Genomic DNA, 19,718 nt, shown 5'->3' on the forward strand with positions numbered 1-19,718 from the left:
GAATGCTGCTGTGGCTTGGGTTCAAGACAGTTGATATTACTATTTTTTCCTTAGTTTTTGTGAAGTCTTGTTGCTTCTCCTTAGGTTTTTTCTGCTTTGGAGTAACGTATCTCTTAATTTTTTTTACTGTGATCAGAATTTCAACTCTTATCTCACTTGCCAGAGAGCAATGAAATTTTTTTTTGTCTGTCTTCTAGTGGTAGCTCAAATTACTTACTAGGATTTCTGTTGCGCTTTTGAAAGTGCACTTGGTCTCTCGCCCTGTGCCTGCTCTCATTTTTCTACCACAAAGTCTGTGATTTTAGTTCACTTCTGGCCGCTAATGTGAAAGGGTACTTCTCTCTGTGTGTATGCATGTGTGTATGTATTTTTGTGTGTGCATATATATATATGTATATATGCATGCACGCACATGAATTTAAGGAGTCATTCTCCTCAAATCCTTTTTTATTTTTTTTTTACGCACTTCGGGATGATTTCTGACTTAAATGTCTGTATATGGGCATATTTAGTGAGAGGAGACAGAAAGCTCACTGTTGAAAATAGTGGGGTAGTATGTATTGTGGAAACAGTAGGTGATAGGAGTGATGTTTTGCTCTTATCTTTTATATACCATTCATGACTTACAAAACAGATGATGGCTTTTACCTCATCTTTTGGCATTTTCCAATGTTAAGGCTAATGTTCCATCTCCACGTTGGTAATAAAAAACCTTGTTTGAGCTAATGAATTCTAGGAAATGGTAGCTTATAAAATCCTGCAGAAGGGTTTAAGTTTTGACTTTGAGAAGTTTCTAATAGTTTATGAGTTAGGCAGCCCTAAAGTGGAATTTGAATTAGAGTCATCTTTCCTGTCGGAGTCTTTTGAGTTGTTAAATTCCAAGACTTTTCCTTATTGGTAGGTTTGAGAGCAGCACAAAAGCTTTCTGCGCTGCACCTGGTTTAGCTGTCATGCTTGGATCAGCCTTTAGTTCTGGCTTTCCCCCCATAGGTCAGTTCCTATGATAAGGGCTCTTTGTGGAGGTTGTGCGAGATCTTTGCGAAGGGTGCACAGTTGGTGACCCCTCCTCTGAGGGAATGCAGATGAATAGGCCATAACTTGAGCAGACTTTAGCCCCCATCCTCTTCTTTCTAGGCCTTAACATCCAGGAGGTTTCCCACCTCTTTTTAGAATGAGATTAACTCCAGTGTGCATGTGTAGTGTGAAATTGCCTTCCAGCTTGCTGCTTGCAAGTGTGCAGAATTCCTGGGATGCTTCAGTAAATTGCCCAGTCCTTTCTAAACATATTCCCCTCGGTCCTGAAAAACTTGTTTTCCTATGAACAGGTTTGTGTATTGTTAGCTTTGTCTGACAACTGAAGGTTTTGTTCTCTCAGGCCTCATAGATTTCTGATACACGGTGGAAGTCTGGAAGGTTTTGCACACAGGACCTAAATCGTATCTAAAAGGCTCCATTTACACACTTGGTATAAAATTTAGCTGTGTAAAGCTGCTGCTCCCCTCTGCACCTCACTGTCTGCCTTTGCTCAAAACTGAACAAATGGGATCCCAGCTTGAGGGAATGTACTTTCTCAGAAAGTACAGACAAACTAATGAAGCTGAGATCAGGGGAAAAGCAGCGCTGTGGGCTAGGAGCAGAATGTATAACAGCAAGGCGAGGTGCCTGATATCCGCTCTTGAAGCTGTGGGGTCTGTGCATGGTCGAAATCTTACTAAGAGAGTGCTCTGATGTTGGTTTCCTGTAATAGCATCAGTTTGGGTGTTAACCTTAGTAGACAAAAAAACCAAGCTTTTTTTTCCAGTTGGTGCCTTATTGCAGAACGGTGTCTTTCAAAGGTATAATGTTGTATAGTTTTGTTCTGTGTCAAGCAGAGATACCAAGATCTACGTTGCCTACTTCAGATACAAATCTTAGCACTAAAATTTCGCAGAAATAATACGAAGGAAGTATAGATGTCCTTTATCTCTGTAGTAATTAGTATTTCTTCCTCCTGATGCAGGGGTCTGCATTTCATACTTCTTGGCTGGTTTGTGATAGGCATTCATTTCATTGTGGAATTGAGCTTTGATTTAATAGTCCAGAGTATTTCAGATGAACGATGCTGTCTAGGTCTGGCAAAATTGAAAGATGTTAATGGCAATTATCTGTGTGAATCTCATATTGTGGAGCCTTTAATGTTTGAATGCATTAGTAGATATTTACTGTCAGAATTTTTTGACTGTTCAAAACCTTTACACTTGCTGTGGACAATATTTTTTTTATTTGGATTTTTTAAAAATAAGAATCTGCAGTTAAACACTGATGCTAAATAGTGATACTACATGTACTGTGTCATGTGCCCAGAGCTGCAGAGGCTTGTCCATAAATCTTAATGTTGGGATGAAAGAGAAAATATGCAGAGTTATTGAAGGCACAAGTCATCTGTCAAATGCAGGCTTGTCATAAGGTTATTTAATTAGAGGAGTTACTAAGTAATTTTTCAGACTGCTGGGACTTATTCCATCTGTTGGTGTTCAAAAATGTCCTCCTTGAAAGAGGTAGAAGGAAATAGTTTCCTTGATTTTCAGTGGCTCAGTTTCTGAATCTGAAGATTAACCTTTTCTCCTTTTTAAAAAGGTCAAGATTTTAAGTCAATCTCGCTTTTTGTTTTCCTATTGTTTTCTTCGAGAACAAAGCAATGCTTTTGCATGCTACAGAAAAGATCCAAGACACAGCAACTTCAATTTCCTTGTCTCAACCTATCTTGAGTTTCCTTATATGCCTGTGATAACCTTCTTTTAGGGCTGAGAAAATGTGGTGTAATTTTGTGTTGCTTCATTGCTTCATAACCCTGTAGATCTGATCCAGCAAAACACTCAACTGCATCTCTTTTGTCTTTTATTCTTTTTGTTCTTTTCTCTTGCCCCATCCAAGATAGCTCTCTTGGATCCGATTTCTATGTTGTTTTGTTATAATAGTCACCTTGTTCACTTTACTAACAAACTGTGAATGCGACTGCCACAGCAGCTTTGCCTTTACATATACTTGCATTTCTGATAAATGTATATCCTTTTGATCTCAGTTACATTGGCAGGTTTAAATATTTATAAAACAAAACTAAGCTGAAAAGGGTTTAGTTCTAGTTTCTTTCCCTTTCTGCTCACTGTGCTTCAAGATGTGCGTAAAGGCATGGGAGCTTTATTTCTTCCATTTTTCCCTTCTGCCCCAGCTGGTTCTTGTATTGCAGCTGAGGGGATTGCCTTCTGCTTCCTTCAGAAGTGTATAGATGGAGAATTGGAAATACCTGGGTTATTGGAATATTTAAGTATACTTAAGTTATTGGATGCATACATTTTAAGTTGAGTTCTGCTTATTTATTCAATCCTTTGCTTTTTGTTTCAATTACTTAACTCCAGTTTGCTGGACTTCCAGAAAAAATGCAAGACTTTCTCCTGTGCATAAATAGTACAACAAAGCACCACTCCCTTTGCGTTCTCTGCTTCCCCCCTGCCCCTCCTGTGGAAAAGCCTTTTTTTTTTTACTTTTTTTAGAGAGTCAGTCTTGGAGCTAAGAGCAAGCAGTGATGAGTTGAATTGAAAGAGGATTAGGGACAGGACTTTGAAATGCAGGCTAATTCATCAGACACTTCTGATATTGTAGAATTAACAAGAGATGGCATTAAATCATGCCTGAGCATTTGTTGGAGTAATTGCCTTCTTTCAAGCAGAAAAAGTAGTGATTTTGAGTGATGGGTGGCTTAATGTTGTAACTAAACTTTCAATCCTTTACTTGTAATGGGAACACCCCTTTCAGCACTTTTTCCGTTACCCTGGTTGCTGCTTCCCTTGTATCAAATAACTCTGATAATTTAGTGGTTGATCTCATGGTTTAAAAAAAGACGAACGAGGGAAATAATACATCCATGCATCCACACCTCCCTGCCCAGCTCACTGTCAGGTCAGTTGAATGAATCAGATCACCTGATTTGCCACACCAGTGTCTATAAGGGGAGAAGTGGGGACAGGCCAGCAGCTCAGGATGGAGAGGTGGTGAAGTGTGAACAGCCCCTTTCAGCAGCAGCTGACTTGTCACAGTAAACAGCACAGGCTACATGCTTGCTTTGCAAAGCATTGCAGCAGTTTAAGATGATACTGTCCTTTTAGTTTCTTCACCTTGATGGACTAGTTGTTCCATGGGATCTTTCATCTGCTCTAAGTAAAATCAACTGGGATTGTTAAACAGGGGTTTAGTCTCATCTTGTTCATTATTTTAATGACTAACGTGCCCAATGTATCTCTTGGATCTGAATTGGAGTCTCTGTATTTGCATTAAGCTACTTCAGTGTTCAGATTTCACATCTTGGAAAGCGCTCAAGTGAGAAGATGAATACACACAGTAATTCTCAAACAAGAGCTATGGACTTTGAAAGAAGCACAGTGGGCAGATAACTGTTTGTGCATCAAGCCATGCCCTACATTTTTGAGACCTGTCACCACTTTTTCTACCTTGTCCCGTTCCAGAAACTGATCAATTAAAACAGTCAAACAAATGTTATAAAGTGTGGGAAAGGCAGCAGGTACGAGATAGGCATGCTAAAATTAATGCTGCTACCTAAGTATGTACCTCAAAACAGTTTTAACCCATATGAGACACGATGACAAAACGCTCCCTGGAGGTGGACATAGGACATACCAAGATACTTTTAACAAGTTGCAAATGGTAAAGTTTTGTGACATCTTCCTAGCTCTTCTTTTTTGCTGTTGAAGGTGGGTTTTTTTTTTCCCCCCTCAAGCATATGTATAACGGATCAGATCACTCAACTCCGTTGGATTGTTGACGATTTATGATTAATTTATTCTTGAATTTTTCCCAATCTAGTGCAACTAAAAGAGCAACGTAAACACCATTGCTGCTGGGAGTGCGCTTAGTGTGTAAATCATGGAACTATGTGTCTGCACTGACAATAACTTCAGAATAGAAGGCTGTTTTAAACATTATTTAAAAAAAACCATGAATGAACTATTGAAAGAAATGCCTTATTTTTGTTTCCATCAATCTTTCCTTTTGGGAATTAAAATTGAGTAATAATAGACTTAGATGTTATTTTGAATTTAAGGAGTCATTGCCAATATTTTGTGATGTTTTATTTCTATAGTCTGTGGCAGGTAGTGCAGACAAGTGAGATTTTTTTCCAAGACGTGATAAATCTAGCAGGAAATACTAGATACTGCTTCCAACTCCCTGCTGCCATCCTTACAGATGGTTATTCCTTGCTTTCAAAGTTACCGGTGCACTTGAGAGTTTACCCTTCCATCAGTCCCAGTACCCTTAAATGTTTCTCCTCGCCTTCCCTGCCATCCACCCTTATACATTTATGCAGCTTCATGAATCATGAGGATTGAATAGTCTTAAAAACCACAAAAAAACCCCCAAACCAGCAAAGCCTTTAATGGCTCCTCTGCAGTGTTTCCCTTGCATTCCTCTTCTTTCTGGTGCATGAGACTTCCCCTCACTTCTGCTGTTTCTGTGGAGAGGTGACAGTCTCTCCCACCAAGTCGGAGCAAGATTCTGTTTTGCTTTCTGGTCCTTGGGCACTTCACAGCAGGTGCCAGTCCTGCTTCTGCCTGCGGTAGTCTCTGGGGAGATTGTTGCTTGGTTGGTAGGGCTTCTTTAGGTGTGGTAGACTTGGGTTAGCTGATATTGTTAGAAGTAGCCTCTGGCAAGAAGATGTGTTCTTATCCACCCTCACTCTTATCTGAGTGGGGGTGTGTGTTATTGCACCCTCTTGACTGTCCTCTCAGTCTAAGGGCCACTTCAGCTCCAACAGCTTTTTTTCACCGTACAGCTGAAGAAAACAAAGGGTGTGTTGTAGTTTTTTGGGTTTGTGGGTTGTTTTGTAGGTTTTTTGTTTCCTCTTTCTGGTGGTATACTAGCTTGCCAATTTTGGAAGGCAAGCAGCATTTATTTTTATGCTTTCTTGGTACGTGATAAGGTTGACAACTTAGTTTAGAAACTTACTACTAGAGTGGATGAAATCTCCAGGTGAAAGGGAACATGATTTATTAGAGGTCACCTGGAGCTGGATACCTGAATTCTCATGGAGCTGTAAGAGTGTTGTGGTTTTTCTATACCTTTAGGATCACGTAATATGATGTCGGATGCTTACAGAAGAATTTGTTGTTTGCTGTAAAATATTGCAATACAGTCCAAAACTGCATAGCATTTGTGGGCTAATCAATTAACTCAGTGTATGTTAAACCAATGTTGGCATTTGGGTGATAAGTCATGCTGTTACTTCTAGGTTACCTTCAAATTTTAATTGGTTCCCTAAAATATGCTGAAATGCATATCTTCATATTTAACAGCTTACCTATACTTAAATGCCTACTGCCTGAATAGCCCTACCTGCCCTACCTGGGGGTTTCTGTTGCTTGTTGGCTCTCATCAGTTGAATAAATTTATTGTGCCCAGAAACCTTATATGTAGTTGAACCAGAACTTCCAGTTGATCCTATTTGCTGTATGAATAAGTCTTCTGCTGAAAAGTTGGATTGGACCTTCCTCAGAGAATATGTATACATATTCTCAGAGAAACTTTAGATGAAGCATTACTTTTATCTAATCCATTCTGGGTTTATAAAATGTCAGGTTTTATAGTTGTTTCGGTGCTTCAAATAGTGCCTATAAGCTCTAAAATATGTACTTTGCCCTAAGTAAAGGTAAAATTTACATGGAAGGTAGGACACTAAGGCATTTGATTTTTATCTGGAGACAACAGCTTATAGTAATTGGCACTTTCAAAATGTTTTGAGTGTATTCACTGAGAGTATATCTCAGTGAATACATATATCCTATATATGGAGCCATCAAAGTATAATCTTGATTACTTCCCCTTTTTTTTGATAATTTAAAATTGCCTTCTTGTATGCATGAGTGGGGGGTGTGTGTGCGCTTGTTCCCCCCTTCTGGAAGCTTGTATTTTTGTTTTGAAAATTGAAACATATGAAAGGAATGTATCTTTTGGCAGCAAATTACTTAATCTGAGTAAAGGAATAAAAATGAAAATTAAATCGTCTTTGCTGTAATAATTTCAGACATTATGCCTAACAGTGGTAATCAAATGTTGCAAAGTATATCTATATTTTCATTGTTTTTCTGGTTACTTATTTTTTGCTTATTCGTATACTTGAAAATGTCGGTTTCACTAATGCTAAGCAAGTTGGCAACCAAAAGAAGTCAGCATTTGTTTACGGGATATTTCCTGCTTGTCTTGCCTGTAAGAATCAGTGTTCCAGGCATTTTCAGAGCATGCTTTATCTCAGTTTCATGCAAAACATTTTTGCTGACAAGGGAAGACATAAGTGCCCCGTAACATAATTACATTAAATTGCTGGAGTGCTTGCCTGGCATGTAGGAAAGCTGGATTCATTTACTACAACAGGAGAAACTTGGAGCCACGTTCCTGAAGACCTCTTGGAAGGCAGTGATGGGTCAGAAAGCAAGCTGACACGCTGGACTCTGTTCTCTGCTGAAGGTCCTCCCATGTTAGGAGGAACTGGCACTTCAGAGCCTGCTTAGCTCTTCTATAAGCATCTAACGTGATGTCTAATTGAAAGATTGTAAACTGAATTGGGGGGAAAAAAGAGGCAGATATTAAGTGCCAGCAGCAGCAAACAAGATCGGGCTTTGGCTGCGTCTGTGGCTTCAGCAGCCGTCTGACGCTGCTCGGCTTTGAGTCCTTTTCTTAGGTGACTAAGCTCTGTAAGGAGCCTTCATGCTTGGTTTAGGGACCTGAATTGTAGCAGGCATTAAACTGTTGCAGTGCCAAGTGCTGCTCTACATAACATCAAAGTGCTTCTGTGTATCTGGCCCCAAGTACATGATCAGAACAGAAGTATATGAAGTGCTGAGAGGAGTGTCGGCTGCAGTGAGAGCACCCCTTCCAAAATCACTAGCTGATTTCACTGATCTGTACTCTGTGATGCAGTGAAGCCTTGTATCGGGCCAGCTGGATCAAATGATGCTCTTTGAAGATGCTGCCACTATTCAATTTCCTTTTAGAAAACCATCAATAGAAGAAAATCTGTCTGCAGTTGGCCCTTGGCCAACATCTTAAAAGCAAGTACCAAAAGAGATATTAAGCCTTAGCATGTATTTTGTCCCATGAAGCCACATTTCTCAATTACTCTATCTGAGTGTATGCTACCAAGGTAAGCAGAACTTCATTTTATTCTGTGAAATTCCCTGCTTTGTTTTCTGTGTGAACTTCTTTGAAAAGTTGTGCTGGTACATGGTGATGAGCAAAGCAGTTGGTCTGACGTGTGTCTAGGATAGCTGAATGGCTTTAGCCCTTGGATAGTGCTGTGTGTTAGTCTGTGAGATGTTTTCATCTGGCTTGCTTCCATTTCCATGGAAGAGACAGTGAACAGCTGTCCAGGTAGCACGTGGTGCCGTCATAGCTCCCAGCCACCTCCTGTGCCTGAATGTTGCGTGTTGCTCAGCATCTGGGTTGTCTGTGAGAGGAATGGCTGGTATTGGAGGCACACCCGGCTCCCACTTAAGATGTTTTCAACCACAAGAGCTTTGCTGAAGTCTGTGTTGAGTCGCCATTTGTAAGGCGTGTGATGTCTTAATATATCTAGTGATGTTACATGTTGGCAAGTTGTTCTCTTGTTGATAGGAAGCCAGTGTAGGATAGAAATCTCTGCTATAATGAGATACAATACATAGAAGTTAAATGTGAAATCTGTGATACTTGAAACTTTAAAAGAAAAAAAAAATGGACTACAGAAATAAGAAAAACAATAGTGGTTTTAAGTGTGTTTTATATAGGAGCAATACCTAGGTACTTGGATTGGTTTTAATATCTTTTTTTGGTGCCAGGTGAAATAACAATTGACAAAACACTAATTGCTTTGCAATGTTTGTAAGGAATATAGTATTCAATGCAAACAAGTATACCAAAACTAGAAGAGTTAGTGGTCTGGAAGATCTAAGTAGTGGTAATGAAATTACCCACTAATGCACGTCTGTGTATAATTACAGCTTTCTAAACTCAAATGGCACTAGTCTTAAATTTCTTGTTGAATATGATTGTGCCTTGTTGTAGATGTGTAGAAAAGCTGTAAAAATGTGTTTGAATCTCGTTTTGCATTTGTACTACCACATCCTTCCTGTCCCCGCACCAGTCAGAGCAGCTGCAAATGTGTAACTAATCATTTCTAGTTCTCGAAACTGGAGTTTCATATTGCCTCTTTGGCGTATCTCAAATTCAGTCTACAGGGTAGTCTTAATGGAGTGGCTGAATTGAGCGGGAAAAGTGGTAATAACAAGGTTCATAAACTGATGTAGGCTTTCTGAGGCATAGAGTTTACTGTATCCTGAAAGAAAAAGTTGCTGCACTTCAGTGATTAATCAGCCTAAAAAAAACCCTTAAAACCCCTCAAATTTATTTAATTGAACCATAATGAATTGTGTCTATGGTTTGCAAGGAATGTTTTAACAAATTGGTAAGTAAATGTACATCACCTTAACTTCTGAGCTTTTGGAGTAGCAATGGTATTTGGATAATTGAATTTAAAAGTTGCCTTTAATTTAGGTTTATTTGGTACATCTAAAATATTACTACTGTTACAAGATTTCAGACAATGGAGTTGAAAGGTTGCAATTTTTTCTTCATGTGTCATCTGGTACTGAATGGGGAATTACTGGGAAGCAGTGACACGATGTGTAAAACTAATGTATTCCACATCCCCGCAACACGTGCATTATAGCTGGTATGTACTTATTTTAATGTTGCTATATGTGTCCTCGCCTGAGAAAATAACTGCATGAATAACGACCACAAATGTATTACTCTAGTGGCGTTACACATGCATCTAATGTTTGGTTAGTATCTCTGCTAGTTGGCCAGCTACCTTTTTGTTTTTTAATAAGCTCAAAATACTTGTCCAGGTGTATTTACAGCATTTACATATTTAGGTTGTAGCCTGACGTGTCAGCTTTTTTAATATGTCAGGAAAACAGTGTTTTAAAGTATTAAGTACTAATAGTATTAATAGTATTTTAATACAGAAAAAGGCATTAGCCTTTTCACTTTAATTTTTATTCATTAAATCTCCCTCTTATGCTCTCATGATTAAAGAGCTGTGCTTCCTCTTAAATGGTTTCAGTTGCTTTCAATCTTGCCTTAAGCTTAGCTTTTTGTATGAATGACTTTTGTCAGTGCAAGCATTGTTATCTTCTACCAAGATTACTCTACAAATGCAAGCAGCTTTTAAAGATCATATTAGAAGTTGGGATTTTGTTTCACTCCAAGCAAGCTGAAAAAGCAACTCTGTCCTGTGATGATGACAACATAGGAATGTCATTTAACCATATGATTCATTCGTGTATTGCACCAACTTAACATGCTGAAGCAATTTACAATCAGAGATGTAAAGAAACTGGTTGTATTTATGTCTGTGGTTTTAATGTCTGCTTTCTTCTCCCTTTGTGTGCTCAAGTTCTCTCTAAAGGATATAACATATTGTTTGCCCCTAAAAGGCATGGGTTTCCCATGTGTACTTTCCAAATACTTTATCGGGTGAAAGCTGGTGCTTACAACAGAACATAGCTTTAGCTGAGTAGTCTAATTTAAAAATAATTAAAATAGACTTCTGTTGGAGAAGAAAAATACCACAAAGCCCTAATCTAGGGCACAAAGGTTCGAGGTTAATATCCCATACTCTCCCATCACTATGCTGTTCTATAGGGAGTCCTAGGAGGCAAGTGGGACATCCAGCAATCTGCAGTGGGAACTTTCATCCTGGCAGCTTGCCTCACCTCAGAATAGCTGAAGGCTATATCCAAGTAGTTTCCTAGAAGCCTCAAATTTATAAGAATTCAAAATGGCATTTAGCTATAAGATCTCTAAATCTAACTTTGCCTTTGGTAGTTTATGTTTATTAAAAAAAACAAAACACAACAACAACAAAATCCAAAGTGAAACTTGATAGATGATTATGCTTAATGGCACATGCCTTCAGCTAGAAGGAATAATGGGAAGGCAAAGTTTTCCCCTAAAGATTTGAAGAAGAAGGGAGGGAGAGAATGAGGAAGCACTCAATAGTTTTTGTTTAGTTTTATTTTGGGGATGATTGGCTGGAAAGCTGCCTGCCAGAAAAGGACTTGGGGGTGTTGGTTGACAGCCGGCTGAAGCTGAGCCAGCAGTGTGCCCAGGTGGCCAAGAAGGCCAACGGCATCCTGGCCTGTATCAGAAATAGTGTGGCCAGCAGGAGCAGGGAGGTGATCGTGCCCCTGTACTCGGCTCTGGTGAGGCCGCACCTCAAATACTGTGTTCAGTTTTGGGCCCCTCACTACAAGAAGGACATTGAGGTGCTGGAGCGTGTCCAAAGAAGGGTGACGAAGCTGGTGAGGGGTCTGGAGCACAAGTCTTATGAGGAGCGGCTGAGGGAGCTGGGGTTGTTTAGCCTGGAGAAGAGGAGGCTGAGGGGAGACCTCATCGCTCTCTACAACTACCTGAAAGGGGGTTGCAGAGAGGTGGGTGTTGGCCTCTTCTCCCCAGTGACTAGTGATAGGACAAGAAGAAGTGGCCAAAAGTTGTGCCAGGAGAGCTTTAGGCTGGATATTAGGAAAACTTTCTTCACTAAAAGGGTTGTCGGACATTGGAACAGGCTGCCCAGGGAAGTGGTGGAGTCACCATCCCTGGAGGTATTTAAAAGACGTGCGGATGAGGTGCTTAGGGACATGGTTTAGTGGTGGACTTGGCAGGGTTAGGTTAATGGTTGGAGTAGATGATCTTAAAGGTCTTTTGTAACCTAAATGATTCTATGATTCTATAGTTACAGGAGAAATCCTTGCAATTTTTTTGATTGCTTAATAGATGTTTTGCATTTATTTTTCAACTTAAGTAGGTATTTTTTTAGACTTGTTGCAGTAATTTGTTATAGCGAAGAGCTTTGTGGAATTTTGCAAAACTTGACATTCTCATTGGGAAGATTTTTTTTTTTTGTCCAGCTACAGTTGATACTTGCACTTGTTAAGTGTTTCCATAGTATTGCTATCTTTAACACAAAAGTTCTTTGGCACACGAAGCTAAATAACTAGTGAAATACAACTTTCTAGAACCATAGAAAGCTTCTGTTTCAATATGCTGGTGGGACTTAGTGCACAGTGACAGATAATTTCCCTCACCAGCATGAGCCATGATAATTTTCTTGAAATGTGTTGTGTGGGTTTGGGTGTGGTTTTTGTTTGTTTGGTTTTTGGTGCTTTTTGTTGTCTTAAATCTTTCTTTAAGCAAATTTATTGACCTCCACAAGGCCCAGTGGCCCAAAGCATGTACCAACATCGTGGAATGAAGTATAAGAACCTGGACAAATTCCTTCTCTCTGGTATCCTCAATGCATGATGCTATGAAAAACATGCATTTGTAGAACTTCATATATTTTTTTTTAACTAATTTAGTTTTTATATGTCTGTTTTTCTCTGAAAATGATTAACAGTAACAAAAAAAAAAATCAATATTCAGTTTTGCATTTCAGTATTTTAGAAATTGGATGCCTTTTTTCAACATATTTCCAAATATTAGTGCTTGCTTAATGTAGATGCTTAAGCTGAATTTACATTGGAAAATTCAGACATGCCTGGGGACATGCTGAAATTGTATCTTTTGTGGTTGAAATGTTCCCCAACATGTTTGGCCTGTTCCAACTACTTACTATTCCACTCAAAGAATTCCCAGACGTGGCTTAGGAGCTGGGATGGCAGAGGCAGTTTACAGTATGCAGTTTGTACACCATCACTCTGTTCTAGAGACTCTGACAGATTCCTAGAAGAGATACGAACTGTTCTGCACTGCTTGGCTTCGGTGCCTGGTAATGTTTTTAGGTGCACTTATTGATTAGTATAGGCGTAGTGTTGTATCTTCTTACATGATGTAGTAAAGGTGTTGTCTTTAGTAACGTTGTGCAAATAAAACTGGTATTATAATTGGGACTTCTTCAGTGCAGATGTAGAAAAGGAAACAATTTTCTTTGTCAAGCGTGCCAGAACATGGCACTTAAATCATTTGGCTAAGTGTAGTGTGCAAATTGGCATACAGTTGCTAATTATCTTTTTAAAAAAGTTACCCTCTTCTCTACTTCTTTCGCGTGCATATTGGGTTAATTCCAGCTTGACATTTTGTATTTTTGTGGTAATGAGCACACAAGAGTGTGGGGTGCTTTTTCTGTTGAAAGGAAAATGAGATTTACAGATTCAGAGTAAATGTTGGAAATTGGAGGAGGGGGGAGGTGAAACTTTTTTTTCCCCTCTCTAAATGGGTATTATCAATATTACTGGAATCACAAATCCCGTGGAGTTGCCTGTGAAGCCCAGAATAAGCTCCACTGAAATGAACACATGAAAACAGCAACTTAAAGATTTGGAAGTGTTTTTCCAATAGTAAGGCTTACACTCTGGATAGAACTGCTACATAACCTGACTTCTCTTTTTCAGATAACTTTCCTATTTGGGCTGTTCCTTGCTAGAGTAGGGCTTTCTTCAGGTGTTGTTTAATCTTTTTGCCTGTGTTGCTCAGTTGCGTATTACCAATTTAAAAAAAAAAAATTATTCCATCTTTCCTGATAAATTTCCTTCTTAAACTTTTTTTTTCCAAATAAGAATTGCTGCATAAATTAAATGCAAAAGCCTGTCTTAAATTTTTATTCTGTTTTTTATGTTTTTCAACTAATGGAGGAAATAATCATTCTTTCTCTTAAAATCCAAAGTTAGCTCTCTTGGACCACTTCAGGAGTTCAAAATTCACAAAACTTAGTTATTGCCGTTTGCTTTGAAAACACAAAATTAAATCAATTAAGGAGATTATTTTAAAGTTTATGTACTTTTTTTCAGGAGGACCCAAATGATATTGACCCCAAAAGGAAAGACATGCGTGGCAGTGATGGGGAGGACAAAGCACAAAGTGTGGAGACGCTACCTCCAGGTATTACAGTAATGTTTGTTATGAAAGATCTATAGCCATAAAACATTTATCCTTGAAAGCCATAAAACACAGCAGTTGTTCTGATTCTAATCATTCTTTGTAGTTTGGAAGCGCTAGGATTGTTTTAGCAATATGTACTTCTCTATTCTTAAAGCTTCAGCTTCCTTAAGTCTTACCTGCTTCACTCCTCCTTTGGGTTTAAAACCATAGAGAATGTGACTCTTTGCTAGTATGTTGGTATTATCCTGCAATGGGTTTGAGGTGCCATAAAAGTCTCTGGTACAAAAGTAGTCCATTTCTCTGGATGGATAATGCTGGCAGGCAACAGAGAGGTCGCCTTGGGACTGTGCTTCTTTCTGACTGAAGCATTCTGCCAAGGTTTTTACTTTTTTTAGTCTTGTCTAGCTGTTGATGTGGCAGATTTTCCTGAGTGTGCTGATGATGTACCTTGTTTTTCTCATACTTGCTCAGTATTTGTCACATGCTGGCAAATAACAGTGCAAAATGACTTTTGTTTTATTTCAGTGAAACGGTCTTATGCATTGAGGATGACCTAGGAAAATTGTTAAGGAATCTTCATTTCATGTGACTACTTCCATAAAATTCTTTTGCTGCTTTACTGTTTCACATGAACGTGATTTAATATATAGCTAGAATTGATGTACCAAGGAATACAGAAGTAGTAAAATGGATTTGAATATTTTACACTGCATTGAAAAAGTTTACCGTACAAGGAGGACAACTTCTGATCAGATAGCTTTACAACACATTGTATTCTTCTTCTATTAATCCTAATGTTTGGCTTACAAATTTGTCTTAGCCAAACATTTGAAATACTATGAGGTCTTGAAGAAAGAACTAACCAAGGTAGACTTTCCTTTAAGCAGCTGGAAACTTCCATCCCCAATAACATATGATTTTTGTTTTACAGTCTTAGACTCCTGGTACAGTATAAGCTGTTTGACATTCATGGCTTTTTTCCTGTAGCCTTTGGCCTACCTTGTCTTAGCTGCTTTCTGGAGAGGGGGAAAAAGACTCTGGTTATGTATGTATGCTTTTTTTGGCAAAACCTTTACTTTGTGTATGAATTGGGAAATAAATCCTGAAAAGTTGAACAGCCTGGCTTATTTAACTTGGTTTCTGGCAGATCTTTTCAAGTATTTTTTTCCCTTAGCAGAACTGTCTGCAAATACTGTTACTGGGATTATATAGGTCAGCCAATTTTGCACCTTCCAGCTACTATTCTTATTTCCCCTTTTTGACTGTTTGTGTATTCTGGGCCAAACCTTATATGTTTCCTCTAAGACCTTCCTTTCCCAGTGGCCCTAAGTAGCCATCTGAGTATTAAAATAAGTGGGAAGTGTCACAGGTTGAAAGGAAGAGATATCAGAAGCTGGAAGGGTTGAAGCTAGAAATAAAATTAAGTGTAAAATAGAGCAGGTCAGGGCTTTTTTCATTTCATCTGTTGATTAGTTATCTCTTATGGCCTGATTTAAAAGGTAGAAGAATCATTACTGCAAAGTAGTATGAGAGTCTCAAATCAAACCTCAAAGACTACACAGATAGAATTATGCACTCTTAGATCACTTGTGATTGTTTTCAATTTGTGTAGGCAAACTTTTGAATCCTTATGGCAATGAAGCTTGGAATTCATATTTCTGCAGATTCTTTGCACTGTTTTAAAACAAAGTGATCAAATTTTAGGAGGACTTTGGTTCAAAACTCACTTGCTTTTCCACTGAGGTTAGGAGACCTGTAGTTTAGGTTTCAGCATTATGCAGTGTAGTATCTTTCAGAACTTCTTGGAATTAAGGAATTGTTTATTATCTTTATCTTTAATCTTTATATGAAGCCATTTTAAACTGTTGCATTTTTTACCTTCTGTACATCAGAGTGTATCTATCCTTTGTCATTTGGTGACTTTTTTTATATGCTGCAAAAGTCTATTTCTTGTTTTGTGAAAATAGTGATGTTAGCTCTTGTAGTTAGAAAGACCAACCCTGAATTGTGTCTGTGGATAACTAAAGCAAAACTGTATAACCAGTTCTCTGTAATGATAACAGTTTCAGCAGTTACTCAAACAGGTCTTTCTGTTAGTTAATGAAGATGTGGAATCTCTTAATGCCTGTAAGTAAAAATAATCATATTTATATTGAGTATCCTACTGCTTTTAAGCTGTATTGAGTCAGTAAGAGGGAGTGCAAGCTATTCAGGGGATTTTGTATCCATCTGTTCCTACTCTTTGTTGCCTGCCGCTTAGTTGTGTGCAGATTTATCTGCTATGCATTTTCTCTTCTATCTTGCTTCAAGCTGCTCTTACTGTTTTCTGACTTTTCCCTAATAGATCTGATTTATATTGCACACGGTTGAGAGGGCCTTCTGCTGGAGCCAGAGCCAGGCTTTGCCTCCTTCCTGGCTCCTGAAGCCAAAATCAGTTGTTCTTATATTCTGTGGCCTGTTACTGCCTTTCCCTATTTCCCCCCCACCCTCCCACCCCCAATTTAGCCCTATGAAGTAGTCTCCTTTCTTTCTTCTTAAATTTACTCTATGCTTTCCGGACTAGTGTTGCATTTGCTGGTTTTGAAGTCTTGGAAAAAGGTGAACAATACATTTTAAATGATTTATATCAAGCTCTGCTTGGATGGAAACTGGAATGGAATAAAATGTGCCAAACTAGCACTATTTTTTAAATACAGCTACTTATTACAGAGCAAAAAAATCAAAATGTGCTTCCTATTTAAAATCAACCAGTTTATAATTAAAAATAATAGCAGTGAATTGCACTATTTTTGTTGATTGCCTTCATCAAGACTTCAGAGTTGGGAAATACCTGGGACAAAAAGAAGCAGCTTCACTGGATTTTACCTTTTTCTTGTTTCTATTCAGCTTCTCAGGCTCAGAACAGTCTGCAAAATAAGCACTTATTGTCAAAACCAAGGTTAGCACTGCAGCATACCCTGGTTCCAGGTTCTTAGCCCATTCAGTGACTTTTTTTTGTCTCTATTTGACTCTGGTAGTAAACTCTGCCATTCGTTTACTGCTGAGTTTAAAATACTAATTCATTGTCATGTTAGGTCTCAGTACAGGTAAACACAGATTTGCTTGAGTCTGAAGTTACAAACTTGCTTAATTTAAGTTTGAAATAATGTAGCTGCTTTTTCTGATACTCATTCCACCTGGCAAAGTCATTGAAACTCAGGAAACTACAGAGCCAGCTAACTCCCCAGAAGAAATTAAATCAAACGTGCTCCTATTTGTGTACCCTGGGGAAGCATACAATAGAAACAGTACCTATTATTGGAAAAGGTTTGTTAAACCACTTCTAACTTCAAAATTTAGTTGATAAATGAAAGTCAAGCCTTTCAGGAAAAGTAAGGCTGGACAGTATACTTAGCTTTGGGTCAGCCTTTCATTTTCTAGCAGTTAACTTGAGCTGTTAGTGCTTGTAACCATGTGGGCAGCCCACATTGCATGTTGTAGTTCATAAGGAACACAACCTGTTTAAGAAGAATGCTTGCGACGGCATCACCCTTATCACTGATGTGATGCTCTCATGACCTCTTGTGTTTTAGCTACTCTTTCCACTTCATGGAAGGTAATTGGAGGAGTGAATGGGGATGGCAGTCTTGAAGCAGGCATAGCATTAAAATCCATTGGAAGTTGGAGTGTTTGAAAGTTGAAAGTCCTGTATAAATGCATTTTAAGTGTAGATTGTATTTTTTAAAATGCTCTAAAATCTTTATTCTTAGACTGCAAAAGCAGTGACATTACATGTCCTATATTTCAGAAAATATTCAACATATGTTCCAGATTGAAGCTGTATTATAAATTAGAAGCAAGGGTGATAATATAGTTTATTTACCAAGGAGGTTGCAAAAACTTTAGGAAATGCTAAGGGGAGAGTTATATGGGGAGATGATCTTATGATCTCTGTTTCTTCCAGTTTCCTGAATTAAGCCACTCTTGCATTTTGTATAGTTTTGTTGTAAGTGAGGTTTGGTCTAATTTTTGTAAATAACTTTGTATTGGGTTATTTGTAGTGTGGTAGCTGGCTGAGGTGTAAACTTGTTTACAAAGCAAGTTCCTGGAAATATTTTGAAGAAAGAACTTGAAAGGCTAAGAAAAACTCTTGGCAGTCTGTGAGCTACCAACAGCAGCTGGAAGGTTTCCTTTTTAGAGTTCTTTCAGTAACTGGAATTTGAAATCTGTATTTCTCCCTCCAGTTATTTTCGTATAGTTTCCCCTCTGGGCTGCTTTACCAAGTGTCTATAAAATGTTCTGCAGTCTGCTAATGTTTAACTTTCTAGTCTGGCTTCTGTGTGTGTGTGTACATACATGTTTTAACTTCTTTAGGATGGTAATTCAGATGTAAAAATAGTTCCTTAGTATTAACTGGCTAGCTCTTAAACCAGTAATCCAAAAGTATGGGCACTTTTCTCTTACTCTGTGACTTTACTTGGATGTTGGAAGTTTCTTAAAAACAAACCAACCAACCCAAAACCACCTCCCCCCCAGCCCTGATATTTTTGCCTTACAACCTCCACTACCATTTGATAACCAAATCACACCTTGGATCCAAGCTGCTTTTGTAGATGAGCTCCTTGTGTGATCCTGAGACTATAGAGTTTTTAATCAAGTTGGTGGTATTTGTCTGGTTAAACAACAGACAATTACTTTGTTTAATGATGGAAAGTGTTCTTTCAGTATCAGAATCTTTTAGCAGGAGTTAATGCACTATAGTTGGGACATGGCTTATGGATAGAAAGCTGTAAATGAGGCCTGCCTTAGTTTCCGTGCTGTGCAGGTTGAGAGACGGAGCAAAGGCAAACCTTGAAACATCTGAGCAACCTCTGACTCTCATTAATAGCTGTTAGAGTAGTATTTCCTTTGTGCATATCAGATTAATTTAGGATATGGCTGAGCTATAATATTTGTCTAAAAGCTGAGCTTGAATAGAGTGCTATCTCTGCCACCTGCTACTTACTGAACTTAATTGAAAGTACCTCAAAAACTTTGTATATTAATTATGAAAACAATGAATATTAACTCCTCTCATCTGTAATAAACAGTGACCCCAAAAGACAGCTTTTGCTTTGTATCTTTTTTTTTTTATGCCAACGGCATGCTGTGTTCACCACAACATGCTTGCAGGAGATTCTGGTACGCATCCATTTTAAAACAAGAATGTCTGTATTGCATTAGAACTTGAGCTCGAGTTAAAGGTGGGATAAATTTTCTGTAGGTAGCATAGGTTTGACTGTCAATAGGCAAAAAAGTAAACATCCAACCAGAGGTAAAAACTGATAGTTTTAAGACATTTGGTAAATATCATACTCCTATTTTACTCCTGAAGACAGTGAGAATCCTGAAATTTCATTCCTGGTGGTTGGATGCTAATCTACCTTTCAGTGTTAGTGCCACAACCAGTCACAAATTAACACAGTCCTTGTTAAAGAGGGACTAATCTGTGAATTAATTCTGATTGTAAAGGAGGTTGCAGTTATGTCATATTGGAGAGTGTTCTAGTGCTCTGCGTACATGAAATGCTGGGTTTTGAGAATAATGTTGTCTTGTACTTCTAAAAGGCCTGTTCCTCAAATGGTTTGTTTATAACTGACTGTGTTTTTACTTATGTAATGAGGCAGTAAATCAAATTATAATGTCTTTCAAGTCTGGACTGGATCTTAAAAAACAAATAAATGTTTCTTGGATAACTTTATAGCCATATCATCTGCTATATTAATGCCTGTTGA

The 19,718-nt window shown here is 38.3% G+C and overlaps 1 protein-coding gene across 1 annotated transcript in view; it reads left to right on the forward strand.

The window, feature by feature from the left end:
* Nucleotides 1–19,718, forward strand: part of GALNT2 (polypeptide N-acetylgalactosaminyltransferase 2) — a 97,693-nt gene that overhangs the window by 39,600 nt on the left and 38,375 nt on the right. Inside the window, exon 2 of the mRNA XM_059831347.1 lies at nt 13,875–13,965. Coding sequence (XP_059687330.1) covers nt 13,875–13,965 — 91 coding nt within the window. The remainder of the gene's footprint in view (nt 1–13,874; nt 13,966–19,718) is intronic.

Source organism: Gavia stellata, chromosome 2, assembly GCF_030936135.1.
Source record: "Gavia stellata isolate bGavSte3 chromosome 2, bGavSte3.hap2, whole genome shotgun sequence".
Classification (NCBI taxonomy): Eukaryota; Metazoa; Chordata; class Aves; order Gaviiformes; family Gaviidae; genus Gavia; species Gavia stellata.